This window comes from Mesoplodon densirostris, chromosome 7 (genome assembly GCF_025265405.1).
Source record: "Mesoplodon densirostris isolate mMesDen1 chromosome 7, mMesDen1 primary haplotype, whole genome shotgun sequence".
NCBI classification, from domain to species: Eukaryota; Metazoa; Chordata; class Mammalia; order Artiodactyla; family Ziphiidae; genus Mesoplodon; species Mesoplodon densirostris.
In genome coordinates, this window is record NC_082667.1 from 69,745,169 (window position 1) to 69,760,084 (window position 14,916).

Genomic DNA, 14,916 nt, shown 5'->3' on the forward strand with positions numbered 1-14,916 from the left:
GTGGGGGACAAAGTGTACGGGGCACCAGATCAAAAAAAGCAAAGGGAACCTGTTCTCAGTGGCAAACCTGGCTCTTGGTCTAGACACCATCCCCTGCTTGCTGTCCCCGTGGTCCGAGTGGAGCGACTGCAGCGTGACCTGTGGGAAGGGCATGCGGACCCGCCAGCGGATGCTCAAGTCTCTGGCTGAACTCGGGGACTGTAATGAGGCGCTGGAGCAAGTGGAAAAGTGCATGCTGCCCGAATGCCGTAAGTCCTGGAGCTCCTGGGAGCCACCTCTCCCCTCCTCTCCTCCTGCTAACCAGCCCTGTGCTAGCTCGTACAGTTATGACTGTTTGCTGGGCCCTGCATCTCTGTGTTAGCAAAGTTATTTAAACTCTCAATCTTCTCAGTAGTAAAAGGGGATCCCACTAACCATCTACAAAACACCCAAATTGTAAATGGCTGTGAAGTCTAAACAGGAGGCTTAGATGGAAAACAGCACAGGCTCGATAAAACGTATTTCATAGTTCTCCACCCACCCCCCCAAGTTAGAGGCTTGTCTGACCCATGGGGTTTTCCAAGCTTTTTAATTCTATTCCTCCCTGTGACCAGTTTATTTACCCATGACCAAAGGGTAGACTTTAAACCAGTGACTCCTGTACCTTTGCAGCCTTGATAAGAAGACAGGCCAGCAAGTCAACAAGCTCAAAAGCTCCATGCCCACCCTCATCTCCTCTCAAATCTCACAGAGATTTGAGAGGAGATGAGGGTGAGTTTATTATCTGGGGACTAATTTCCAAGGAGAGAGCCCATTTTTCTGGCTAGTCTTCCATGAGAGCTTCCCTTTTCAGGTGGTGGAAAGTCAGACACACTTGCTTAAATCTGTTTTCTGGCTTTCTCTGAAATGCACTTGCAGCCTTCTGTGCTTCCTCCCCTTACTCAGGCTGCCTGCCTGGGGACAGGTCCTAGCTCTGTCCCTTACTGGCTGCATAAACTTCAGCACATTACTTAGCATCCCTGTCCCTCATCTGTAAAATAGTGAGAAAAACTTCCTAGGTTGCCCTGAGAATTAAACCACATAATTGGTACGAAGTGCCGAGCACTGGAGTTGGGAAGTGCAGACCTCCACCAATGTTACGTATTACAGTTCCTGAGCTGTTTTAGCCAAAGTCATGTGTGGAAATGACCCAGACCATCAAATTAAACAAAGCTTTGGGCTTTTACTAAGATCTACCCCATGTTCAACACAGCTCACCAGAGCTGGGGCTCCAGAATGTTCTGAGACACTGTTACTGACTTAAACAAAACTCTGTATCCACAGGGTCCAGTGAATGAAGGGAGAAGAAAAAGAACATTTATGGAACACTTACTGTAGGCCAGAAACTGGGCTGAGAGCATTACTTCACTTAATTCTCACAACCTAATGAGAAAAATAACATTATCCCCATGCTGCAGACGGGAAAGCTGCCTGAGCTCCCACAGGGAGAAAAGGCCTAAGACCATGAACAAAATGAGTTTTTCCTAGATCCATCCAGCCGGGCCCTCATTTTGCAAGGGAAGCAGAGTTTGGAAATCATTTGCCTCCCTAGGAAGCATCCTGAGAATCACTCTAATGGGTTATCTTTCGTCCACGTTTGTGAGATGCTGGCTTAATGAGAAGACTTTGCTGGATCTCTTACCATGATAAACCATGACACCACTTGCTACTGCCCCTCTTCTCTACTGAATTTCCTATTTCTGACTCCTGTGTTTTTTGCAGACTGCCATATATAAGACCCAGGATGATATCGAGAACAAGAGACACTGCCTGGGTCTTACTGCAAAAGTCACAATGTCCTTAGTATTAGTCCACGGGGGCAGCTCTGGAAAATGGCACCAGTGGACTGTGCCTTCCCTCAGAAAATCCGGGTCCTTGGCTGTGCGAAGCTAGTCTGTGCCACTCGGGCTAATGTGACAATATTCTAGAAGCTTAGAGAGCAAGGCAAGAGGCTCTGAACTAATCTTCAAGGTCCCCCCAAAAGCCTTCTCAAATCAGAGGGCATAGCATGTGGGTTTTGATCTGGGCACCAATCCTGCATCTACTGCTTACCAACTGTGTGGGCTGGATAAAGTCAGTCTGCCTCTTGGAGCCTCAGTTTCTTCTTCTGTAACATGGGGTAACAGCACCTGCTTTGCATTTCCCATAGGCTTGTGTTGAGATGTTCAAAGGAGAGTGTAAGTGACCATATCTTGTTTCAGACATGAGATACATTCACGCCCATCTGTGTCTTGCCAGCCATTGACTGCGAGCTCACTGAGTGGTCCCAATGGTCGGAATGTAACAAGTCATGTGGGAAAGGCCACATGATTCGAACCCGCATGATCCAAATGGAGCCTCAGTTTGGAGGTGCACCCTGCCCGGAGACTGTGCAGCGGAAAAAGTGCCGCATCCGGAAATGCCTCCGAAATCCATCCATCCAGAAGCTGCGCTGGAGGGAGGCCCGAGAGAGCCGGAGGAGTGAGCAGCTGAGGGAGGAGTCCGATGGGGACCAGTTTCCAGGTACTGCCAAGTGTGAGGCTAGCATTCAGGGAGATGTCAAAGCGGAGTGGGTCTGGAAGAACTTGTAGGAGTTTGCCAGTAAAACAAGGGCATCCCAGGCAGCAGGAGTACTCATTACAATGGCACTGAGATACCAAAGAGCAAGATATGTTCAAGTAGTAAGTGGAAGGCAGAAGGAACACAGAGTATGGCGGGGTGGGGCGGGGGGTAGGAAACCAAGCTGGAGAGGTAGGTTAGGGGCCAGACCATGAAAGGCCTGCTGATGACTTGATTCTGTAGGTGAAGGTTTTAAGCAACAGCGTGACTTTAACAGGCCTGTGCTGAGTGGTTTGGAGGTGGCAAAAACAGAGGCACAGAGGCTGGTTAAGTTTTCTCTGTAGCCCAGGAGGAGATTATGTGTCCCCCTCCTCCTGCATAACTGAAGGAGTTCCAGGACTTAAAAAAAAAAAAAAAAAAAAAAAAAATCCCACCTAGAGCTTCACTGCTGAATAAGCTGATCCAAGCCATGCAATATCATCAGCAAAATGATGAAATGGTAGTTGGGAAGATCCGTGGTCAGTCTTCGGTCCAGGCCAATTGATAGTCTTTGGATTCCCTGGAGTGGGTAAGGAAGGTGCTGCATATAAATGAAGGTTAATGGGTTTCTATTTTTAAAGGTGCAGCTCAAATTACCCCCTTTTCTTTTCTCTTCCTTAAGACATTACACCTCCATCTAGGACTAGAGAAGTGCAGATATGCGGAGCTACCTGAAGTTCACTATCTTTCCACTAGGGAGCTGTTCCCATATCAAAATGTTGTCTAGGGCTTCCCTGGTGGCGCAGTGGTTGAGAGTCCAGTCCGCCTGCCAATGTGGGGGACACGGGTTCGTGCCCCGGTCCGGGAAGATCCCACTTGCCGCGGAGTGGCTGGGCCCGTGAGCCATGGCCGCTGAGCCTGCGCGTCCGGAGCCTGTGCTCCGCAACGGGAGAGGCCACAACAGTGAGAGGCCTGCATACCGCAAAAAAAAAAAAAAGCTGTCTATCGCACATGGCGGTCAGTTGGCCAGTCAACAAACATTATGCCCAACTATGTGCCAGGCAGGCACTATGACATAAAACGCAGCGTAGTATTGACTGGATAATCATAAATGTAATTAATTGGATCTACAATGGAGTAATGTATAGAGTGCTATGGAAGCACTTTTTTTTTTTTTAAAGATCTAACCTAATCTTGGGGTCAGGGAAGTTTTCTTTGAGAAAGTCATGTCTATTTACACAGGAAAAATAATCAGTTATACCTGAGTTAACTTAGTACTTGAGAGGCTAAGTACATGAGGGAGCAAAGCATAAGAGAGGTTAACTGCTCCTTGAGTGGCTGCAGCATTAACAAGCCACCCCAAAACAAATGAAATTAACATGATTCTGTAGGGCAGTGACTTGGCCTGACTCAGCTGGCTGATTCTTCTGGCACCTAGCTTAGGCTCTCAAGTCGCTACTGTCAGGTGGTGGCTCAGCTGGGGCTGAAAGGTCTAGATTGGCCTCACCTGTGTTTCTGGAGCCTCTCGCCACGTGCTCTCTCCAGCAGATAGCCAGGCTTGCTTACATAGTGGTGGAAAGGTTCCCGACAACTTTTTTCAAGCCATGTTTGCTCATGTCCCATTGGCCAAAAGCAAGTCATAGAGCCAAGCCCAGATTCAAGAGGTGGAGAAGCAGACTCTGCCCCTCGATGGGGAAGAGCTGCAAAGTATTTATGGCCAATTTCTGCAGTCTGTCACATATAAGCTAACAGTCCCTAATAAGGACTCTAGCCATTATTTCAACAAATCGTTACAAACAAGAGCAGAAAAGCCCAGACAACCAACTAAATTTGACAGCTGTTGGCTAGAGTTCAGCTTCCTTGTTCTTTCCGTGTCTGCTGACCTAACCAGGTCTTCTCATGCTTTCAGGCTGCAGGATGCGCCCATGGACAGCCTGGTCAGAATGCACCAAACTGTGTGGAGGCGGGATCCAGGAACGCTACATGACTGTAAAGAAAAGGTTCAAAAGCTCCCAGTTTACCAGCTGCAAAGACAAGAAGGAGATCAGAGCATGCCATGTCCACCCGTGTTAACAAGGGTACACGTTTCCCAGGGCTGCACTCTAGACCCCTCAGAGTCACCAATGGCTGGATTGTTTGTTTGCTTGCTTGTTTAAGGCAATTTAAATCGTGTACACTAGTTTTCATTTCTGCAGTGTGGTCTGCCCAGTAGTCTTGTGGATGCCAGGGACATCCTTCTGTACACTTCTTGGTGGGCACAGACTGAGGGGGGTGCTCCCTCATCCAGCACGAGTAGTGTCAGCCACCTGTACTGAATGGAAACGTGTCCCTCTGGAGCACCCACCTGGGTGGCAGGAAAGAGACCCCGGGCTCCTGCACACGGAGAGGCAACTGTCTGCAGATGACTCTGTGCCTGGTGCCGGGGCGCAGCATGGGGGAGACAGTCCCCATCAGGTGGAGTGCAGATTCCCCTCATTCTCGTCTGGCCTGCTCCCTCTTGCAGGAAACTATTGTTTGCTCGTCTCTTCTCATGTAGTGGAACTTTAGGGCCCGTTGTTGAGTCTCCTCAGTCATCAACAGTTCTTGGGGAAAACAGCTGGCAGACATGAAGAGAAGCACTGATGGTGGGTGGCTTTTCTTCCTTCACTGAGAAATTCGTTATGTATCTCAACCCCTAATACTGGTTCTTGATGCCCCAGAGGAAAGAAATGATGGCTGCTTTATTTGAACATAAGGTAATCAGTTCTTACACCTGAGGTAAAAGGTACTAAGTCTAGAAATCATTTTTCTCCTTCCTTTTGGGGGTTTTTTGGACAGAATTCTCTTAGGAAGCCAGCCTTATGAACCTTCTGATGTTAGATTCTTACTAGAACCAAGGCCAAGGCAGCAAAACTAGCCTCTATAGCAGTCCCAAACCTGAGTTTTTAAAATCTTCCAACACAGACTTCTAAGTTCTCAAACCAGTTTTTAACAAGAAAACATTTTTTCAGTTATGCAAACATTTTGTTAAATCTGTCCGCAGCCCACCAAGCCATTCCTTCAACAGAAACACTATCTGTGTACTTGAAAGGGTTTCTTAAGTCCTAAAATTTTATACATAGAAAAAGTGTTTCAGAGGCCAAGAAAGACGACAAATCTAGGGAGAAAGGAATGTTGCAGAATCAAGCTTGGCCGTAAAATCTGGTGGGAAGTCAAACCTATGTCAGCCCTCCACACCAGGGGTCTGGTCCTCTGGCACAACCATAGGGAAAGATCATAGTTTTCCATCCCCTTCCGAGCACTCATAAGCACACCAAATTCAGGGAGACTGACTATCAAGGATTAGTGTAAAAGGTCATTTTACCGAGTTGCGTCCATCAGCAGTTGTTACTCATTCATTGTTAAAATTACTGTTTCGTTTCTGTTGCAGGCCTTCTTTATCGTGCTTAATCCAAATATGTACCATGGATGAGATGCATACATTGCTTTGAATACACTACTTTAAGAATCTGCATTAAACACATCAGGATATTCCAAACACAACATATATATATGCTATAGCCTTGAATCTGTACTATTTTCTTTAACACAAGAGAGACTGTTCAATAAAAAACTCATTGGGTCTGTCTTTTGTGTTTTAGTTTTAAACTAATTCAGTGTTCAGAAGGTTGGGTCTTTTTAACAGTTGTTTCCATTTCAATCAGAGTCAGCAAAAGATATGCCTTTTGCACGCTCATTCTGGAGGGACCACTATTACCATTCCTGAGCTTTCTGGAGATCTGAGTTGTTTCCAACATTATTTTTTAAATCCTTAAGTGAACCACTTTCTCCTCCCACAAAGCAGCACAAAATTTAAAGAAATAAGTTTAATTTCTACTTGGACAAAAAAAGGTCCTGATACAGAATCTGCTCGCTTTTGCAACACTACTCTTAGCTACCCAGACGCATCTTCCTCTCAACCCATGAAAATCATCAAAGTTCCATATAATGGCAATTCCTAAGTAACTCTAAGGACAAGCCACCCTAGTATCTCATGTTCTTATTTGGTCCCATTTTTAATCCAAATTTTGGAGACTTAAAACCAGGCAACTGGTTAATGGCTGAGAATGGGTAACATGTTTCTTGTTACACAAGTGTTAATTCTTTTTTGTTTGCAAGGGGGAATTTTTAAGAAACATCAAATCTCTTTCTTACCAAAGTCTTGTGTTAGGTGGTTTATAGTTTCTCTGGCTAACCAATCATTTTGGAAATAAAGACTTTTTACTACAAAAATGAAACTTGTTTGGACTTGAGATACCTGAGATAGTAAACAGATCATAAGACACCCAGTTAAAAATTGCCATATAAAGAACTATAATTGTGTTGTGTATATTTTTTTTATCAGTGCCAAACCACTTGGACTCCAATTTACATCCACATTTTAAGATGAAAATAAGTTCAGAGATACATTCCCCAACCAGACATGGGGTCACTCACCTGTCACCTTGCCAGTGCATTATTTGAAGGAAATCTGTTGTAGCAAATAAGAATAAAGCCTGGGCTTCTTCAGACCCAGAATTGAAAAAATTTAAACAATTTTGTGCTGTTTTTAACTTGAACTTTGTGTTTTAAACATGTCTTAGGCATAGTCAAGGTCTGTGTACTTCTTCCAGGAAGTAAGGATATATTACACATTCTCACATGACAACAATTCTCCAGAAACTTAGTCCAGGTCAAGTCCATGGCTAAAATGGCAAGACAAAAATTCGCAATGTCAAATTATTTCTGTGACCTAACAGCCCATGTTTCAGTTTAAAGGAGTTAAATATTAAACTGTACTAGGACTGTGCAGTCCTTTCCCCCCCACCGCCCCGAGTTAAATATTTATATCCTAAAGAAATGGACAGTATTGTCCAAATAAGACTAAACATAAATGTTTAATCTCTAATTACAACACAGAATCACGGAAAACAAGACATTGCACTCTTTGGTGCTATTAATTTTCATAACAGACAATTTATTTTGTTTTTCATATTGCCCAAAGCAGGGAGAATGAATGAAAATAGTCCCTTTTGAAAAAGAGTGAGATACTGTAACAAGCTATAAATAGCAGCTGAATGCTAGTGAGCATGAAGACAATTTTTCAATTTAAATCCTCTGAAATCTGTGAGCAAAAGATCTGTACTAAAATGTCAAATTTAAATAATGGCATCCCTGCATTAGAAACACTGTCAGGATGCTCTGTCGGGCAGAGGAAGAAGTTGTACAGCGGTTAAGCATGGGTAGCCTGGGTTCAAGTTCAAACCACTGCTGTTCTTTTACCTTTTCTGGCCTCAGGCTTGGTCACAAGCTTTCTTACATTGAAGGATTTCTCTGCCCCACCTCCACAATTAGCCAGTTCCATCTTGAGAGTGAGTCCTGATGGTAACCTGGCAGTAGTTTCACTGAATGTGTTTTACCCCGCCAGTCCCCTGCTTCCTCATAAACCAAGAAATGCCCACTTTGTGCTGAAGCTGGCTTGAGCTGCATTTCTATCACTTATGACTGTAAGTGTCCTGACAAATAAAATACACATGCAATACTTTTACCCAGCTATCATCAGAGCAAAATGCAATTCCAGACTTTTCACTCAACGTAATGTCGTAACGGGAGATAGCATTCATTATCTATCATTATCACTTTCTCATATTGCTCTGAATTCTTCATAAAACTCAGAATATGTGCTTAACTACTTCCTGGCTTTAGAACTGATTGGTAAGAGTTCTCGTATTTTAACAGTACTCATATTTAAGGTAGTAATCCTCATAGTTTAACTGTTACGTGTTTAAACAGTTTTCCTTTACTTCAAGTAATTTTAAGTATTAGAAGAGAAAGGGGCCAACATCTTATTCAAGACTACTGACTTGTTTACTACACTTGGAGTTTATAAAAGTAGTCTCTACTTTTTGCTAGTGTTAGCATGCGACTCCTACTGGGTGATCTTAACCTGGAACTCACTAGCCCACCTAAGAACTCAGATGGGCCACTCAAGAAAAATACCTGGATCTCCTGCTCCCTCACCCACTACATTAGTGCTACTGAAAGAAAGACTGCAGCCTGGGAGCATCCACAAACTGTTCATTACCAATCTACAATGAGAGACAGAAATTAAAAGCATTCAGAAACTTTTATAGTAATTTGATATTGCCACAATATCCGAGAGTATGATTATTTTTCTAACAGTTCATTTTTTGTATTACATTAGTAAATTATATCATTCCACGATGGTGAAGGTTAAAAATTTTTTAAACTGGCCCTTTACCTCAGTCTGAGCAGCACTGCACGATGCCATTCTCACTCACCAGTCAGAAAGCCTACAAACCACAAGCTTTTGAATCTCTGAAATGCTTATGTACCTAAACAGTAATAGCTGCTTCCAGACTTGCATACCTACGTATCTATGACTGAGTGCCCTGCACTGGCTCTTCTTCTTATGCCTCTAACATCCCACCCTATCAAGCAATTCAACTGCCCCATCACCCTCTGACTTTGCCACAGAATTTCTATGAGTAGTAACCCGAACTTACTTCCCCCACTTCCTTTTCCTCCAATCACACCAAAACCCACTATAATCTGGTCCCCCAAGCAGACTGACCAAAACAAATCTCTCAAACTCATCAGCAACCTCTAAACCGGCACTGCTGCCCCTTACCCCCCAATCCTTGCACAGCACTCAAAGCTCTTTACCACCCCTCAGCTTCCTTGACAATGGTCTCCTGGGTCTTTCCAATTATGGGCTGCTTCTGTTGGCTTTTTCCTGCCTTTTAATCTTTTAATTTCCTAAATGTTCATTCTCCCCAAATGTGTTAACCTGGACCTTCTCTCAAACACACTTTCTATCTCAATCCACTCCCACCTCCTCAATCATGAGCTCAAAATAGATCAATGCTAAATCTGCACTTTTACTCCCTGCCTCTTCTTTCATACTCCAATCCCCGTTCCCCATTGCCTTCTGGACGAACCCTGTATGTAACTGCCACAATCACCATATATTTTATTTCTATCACCAGAAGGTTGCCTGTGCTCCTTATCCATTCATCAAATGGTTTTCTGCACACGCCAGGCAAAGTGGGTAAAGCAGTCAACCCAAAAGACACAGTTATGCCCTCACAGAGCTTATGATATTAAGGTACAGGTCAGACAAGACAGACAAAATCATCACAGGTGGGTAAGTGTCAGGAAGTAAATACAGGGCAGTGTGGAATTAGAATGGGGTGGTCAAAGAGGGCTCTCTGAGGTGGCACCTAAGCCAGGAGCAAAAGGGTGAAACAGCTAATGGCAACAGTCAAGGGAAGCAAGTGCTTTGGAAAATACTCCGCCAGTGCCAGGGTGTGAGAGAGTGCAAGTCAGCTTGAATGTGAGAGGCAGGAAGATGACAGATCCTGCAGAAGGTTTCCTTGTACACTACGGGAAGGGATTCAGATGTTAGTCCAAGTGCACTGAGATGATGACAGATTTTAAGCAGCAGTGTAACATTTAATTTATGGTCTAAAAAAGATCCCGTTGACTGTACTGAAGGAACGGCTTTGTGGGGGCAAAGTGGAAATAAAGACTACTTCATAGACTACTGCAATAACATGGGTGTGAGACAGAGGGGCTTAGACAAAAGTAGCAGAACAAATGGAAAGAGAACAGATTCCATGATTCCAATAACCTCTCATCTAACCACCCCTCCTTAAATCCATACTTCTCCATCATCCATACTACACTAGACTGAATTCGGGCACTCCTGTTCAGAAACCTTGGCAGTTTCCCATTATATACAGAAGGGCCATCATATTTAAAGCCCTCCACAACCCAAGCCCAGTCTACTCTATAATTGTTTCCCCACTGCATTAAAATCCTTTTAATTTTTTTTTTTTTTTTTTTTTTTTTTCTTTTTGCGGTATGTGGGCCTCTCACTGTTGTGGCCTCTCCCGTTGCGGAGCACAGGCTCCAGACGCGCAGGCCCAGCGGCCATGGCTCACGGGCCCAGCCGCTCCGCGGCATATGGGATCCTCCCAGACCGGGACACGAACCCGTATCCCCTGCATCGGCAGGCGGACTCTTAACCACTGCGCCACCAGGGAGGCCCTAAAATCCTTTTAGATTAAGGTTCCAATCCCAGAATACACCCTGCATGCTGCCAGCTCTGTGCTTCTGCCCGGGCTTTTCCCCAGCCATTCCACACCTCACTCTTCTCCTCTCTTCCCACCTCAAAGCCTACCAATCTGTCAAGCTCCAGCGAAAACATCACTTCTAATTAAGAGGCTAAGCTCCCTCAGATTTTCTAGGAGGAATATAAAGTATCACTTCTGCTGGACCTGAGAACTTTCTGCACACTCCTCACACTCTGCCTTAACGCTACCCTCTCGGCATTTGTCTTTGTCACTCTGCATCTTCCTCCACTAGACACTGAATAATTTGTAGGAAGGAAATCTGTCCATTCCCCAGAACACCCAATAAAGCCTTACACAAAGAAATCTGTTCAAATTAAAATGCTTTTAGAAGCCACAACAAGAAAGCAGGAGGGGCACTTTCATGACATAATCAAATCCCATGCCTGCCGGATGGGCGACCCCAAAACTGGAAAATAATCGTATCACAGAGGTTCTCCCACAAGAGTGAGAGTCCTGAGCCCCACCATCAGGCTCCCCAGCCTAAGGGTCTGGCATCAGGAGGAGGAATTCCCAAGGCATTTAGCTTTGAAGCCCAGCAGGACTTGAGTGCAGGAGGTCCACAGGACTGGGGGAAACACACACTCCACTCTTGGAGGGCACAAACAAGGTTTCACGTACACTGGGACCCAGCATAAAGCAGTAACTCCACAGAAGCCGAGGCTGGACCTACTTACGAGTCTTGGAGGGTATTCTGGGGAGGCAGGGATCCACTGTGGCTCACTGCGGGGGGCAAGGTCACCAGTGGCAGAGGCCCCAGAGAATACTGATAGGTGTGAGCTCTCCTGAAGGTTGCCATTTTGGCATCAAGACCTGGCCCTACTCAGGTCAGTGCTGGAAAATCTCAGGCCAAACAACCAACAGGATAGGAACACAGCCCCACCCATCAGCAGATGGGGTGCCTAAAGCCACAATGAGCTCAAAGCTACCTATAAACACATCCCTTAACACGGCTCTGCCCACCAGAGGGACGAGACCCACCAGTGGGCAGGCAGCAGTCTCGCCCACCAGGAAACCTGCACAAGCCCCTGGACCAACCTCACCCACCAAAGGGCAGACACCAGAAGCAAGAGGAACTATGATCCTCCAGCCAGCAGAAAGAAGACCACAAACAAAGAAACTCAGACAAAATGAGACGACTGAGAAATATATTCCAGACGAAGGAACAAGATAAAAACTCACAAGAACAACTAAATGAGGTGGAGACAGGCAACCTACCTGAAAAATAATTTACAGTAATGATAGTAAAGATGATCCAAGATCCTGGAAAAAGAATGGAGGCACAGACTGAGAAATTACAAGCAGTGTTTATCAAAGAGCTAGAAGATTTAAAGAACAAACAGAGATGAACAATACAATAACTGGAATCAAAAATACACTAGAAGGAGTCAATAGCAGAGTAACTGAGGCAGAATGAATAAGTGAGCTGGTGTAAGTCATTTCCACAGAAAAGAATAAGGAAAAAAGAATGAAGAAACGAGGACAGTCTCAGAGACCTTTGGGACATTAAACACACCAACATTCACATTATAGGGGTCCCAGAAAAGAGAAAGAGAGGGGGCCTGAGAAAATATTTGAAGAGATTAGAGTCGAAAACTTCCCTAACATAAGAAAAGAATCACTCACTCAAGTCCAGGAAGTGCAGAGAGTTCCACACAAGATAAACCCAAGGAGGAACACGCCAAGACACATATTAATCAAATTGACAAAAATTAAAGACAAAGAAAAAAATATTAAAAGCAACAAGGGAAAAGCAACAAGAGAAAAGCAACAAATAACATACAAGGGAACCCCCATAAGGTTATCAGCTGATTTTTCAGCAGAAACTCTACAAGCCAGAAGGGAGTGAACAATTAAAGTGATGAAAGGGAAAAAACTACAACCAACAATCCTCTATCCAGCAAGACTCTCATTCAGATTCGATGGAGAATCAAAAGTTTTACAGACAAGCAAAAGCTAAGAGCATTCAGCACCACCAAACCAGCATTACAACAAATACTAAAGGAACTTCTCTAGGCAGAAAATAAAAAGCCACAACTAGAGTCAAGAATATTATGAATGGGCTTCCCTGGTGGCGCAGTGGTTGACAGTCCACCTGCCGATGCAGAGGACGTGGGTTCGTGCCCCGGTCCGGGAAGATCCCACATGCCGCAGAGCGGCTGGGCCCGTGAGCCATGGCCACTAAGCCTGCGCATCCGGAGCCTGTGCTCCACAACGGGAGAGGCCACAACAGTGAGAGGCCTGCGTACTGCAAAAAAAAGAATATTATGAATAAGAAAGCTCACCAGTAAAGACAAACATAAAGTAAAGGTAGGAAATCATCCACACACAAATATAGTTTCAAAACCAGCAATCATGAGGAGAGTACCAATGCAGGATATCGGAAATGCGTTTGAATTGAAGAGATCAGCAATTTGAAACAATCTTGTTTATATATAAACTGCTATATCAAAACCTCAAGGGAACCACAAACCAAAAATCTTTGTTAAATACACACACAAAAAAGAAAAAGCAATCTAAACACATCACTAAAGATAGACACCAAATCACAAAAAAAAGAGGACAAAAGAGGAAGGGAAGAAAAAGACTTCAAGAACAAATCCAAAACAATTAACAAAATGGCAATAAGAACCTTCATATCGATAATTATCTTTAATGTGAATGGATTAAATGCTCCAACCAAAAGACACAGACTGGCTGAATGTATACAAAAACAAACCCATATATATGCTGTCTACAAGGGACCCACTTCAGATCTAGGGACACATACAGACTGAAAGTGAGGGGATGGAAAAATGTGTCCATGCAAATGTAAATCAAAAGAAAGCTGGAGTGGCAATACTCATTGTCAGACAAAATAGACTTTAAAATAAAGAATGTTGCAACAGACAAAAAAGAACAGTACATAAAGATCCTGGGATCAAGCCAAGAACAAGATATGACAATTGTAAATATATATGCACCCAACATAGGAACACCTCAATATATAACACAAATGCTAACAGCCATAAAAGGAGAAATCAACAGTAACACAATAATAGTGGGTGACTTTAACACCCCACTTTCATCAATGGACAGATCACCCAGACAGAAAATCAATAAGGAAATACAGGCCTTAAAAGATACACTAGACCAAATGGACTTAATTTATATTTATAGAACATTCCATCCAAAAACAGCAGAATCCACTTTCTTCTCAAGAGCACATGGAACATTCTCCAAGTCAGATTACATCGTGGGCCACAAATCAAGCCTCAATAAATTTAAGAAAATTGAAATCATATTAAGCATCTTTTCTGACCACAATGCTATGAGATCAGAAGTCAACTACAGGAAAAAAGCTGTAAAAAACACAAACACACAGAGGCTACACAATATGTTACTAAACAGTCAGTGGATCACTAAGAAATCAAAGAGAATATCACAAAATACCTAGAGAAAAATGACAACGAAAACATAACGATCCAAAACCTATGAAACACAGCAAAAGCAGTTCTAAGAGGGAAGTTTATAGCAATACAATCTTACCTCAGGAAACAAGAGAAACTTCAAATAAACAACCAAACCTTATACCTAAAGTAACTAGAGAAAGAGGAACAAGCAAAACCCAAAGTTCTGAAAGGAAAGAAATCATAAAGATCAGAGCAGAAACAAATGAAATAAAGATGAAGAGAACAATAGCAAAGATCAATGAAACTAAAAGCTGGTTCTTTGAGAAGATAAACAAAATAGATAAACCTTCAGCCAGACTCATCAAGAAAAAAAGGGAGAGGACTCAAATCAATAAAGTTAGAAATGAAAAAGGAGAAGTTACAACTGACACCACAGAAACACAAAACATCATAAGAGACTACTGCAAACAACTATATGACAATAAAAGGGACAACTTAGAAGAAACAGACAATTTCTTAGAAAGGAACAATCTCCCAAGACTGAACCAGGAAGAATATATGAACAGACCAATCATAATACTGAAACTGAAACTGTGATTAAAAAACTCCCAAGAGGGACTTCCCTGGTGGCTCAGTGGTTAAGAATCTGCCTGCCAATGCAAGGGACACAGGTTTGAGCCCTGGTCCGGGAAGATCTCACAGGCCGCAGAACAGCTGAGCCTGCACTCTAGAGCCCACAAGCCACAACTACCGAGCCCATGTGCTGCAAATACTGAAGCCCACGTGCCTAGAACCCATGATCCACAAGAACAGAAGCCACCACAATGAGAAGCCCA

General features: G+C 43.8%; 1 protein-coding gene across 1 annotated transcript in view; it reads left to right on the forward strand.

Annotated features, from left to right (window-relative positions):
- SPON1 (spondin 1) overlaps nt 1–4,832 on the forward strand; it is a 274,713-nt gene extending 269,881 nt beyond the window's left edge. Inside the window, exons 14-16 of the mRNA XM_060104477.1 lie at nt 84–248; nt 2,257–2,520; nt 4,445–4,832. Coding sequence (XP_059960460.1) covers nt 84–248; nt 2,257–2,520; nt 4,445–4,608 — 593 coding nt within the window. The 3' untranslated portion in view covers nt 4,609–4,832. The remainder of the gene's footprint in view (nt 1–83; nt 249–2,256; nt 2,521–4,444) is intronic.
- The last annotated feature ends 10,084 nt before the right edge of the window (nt 4,833–14,916 follow it).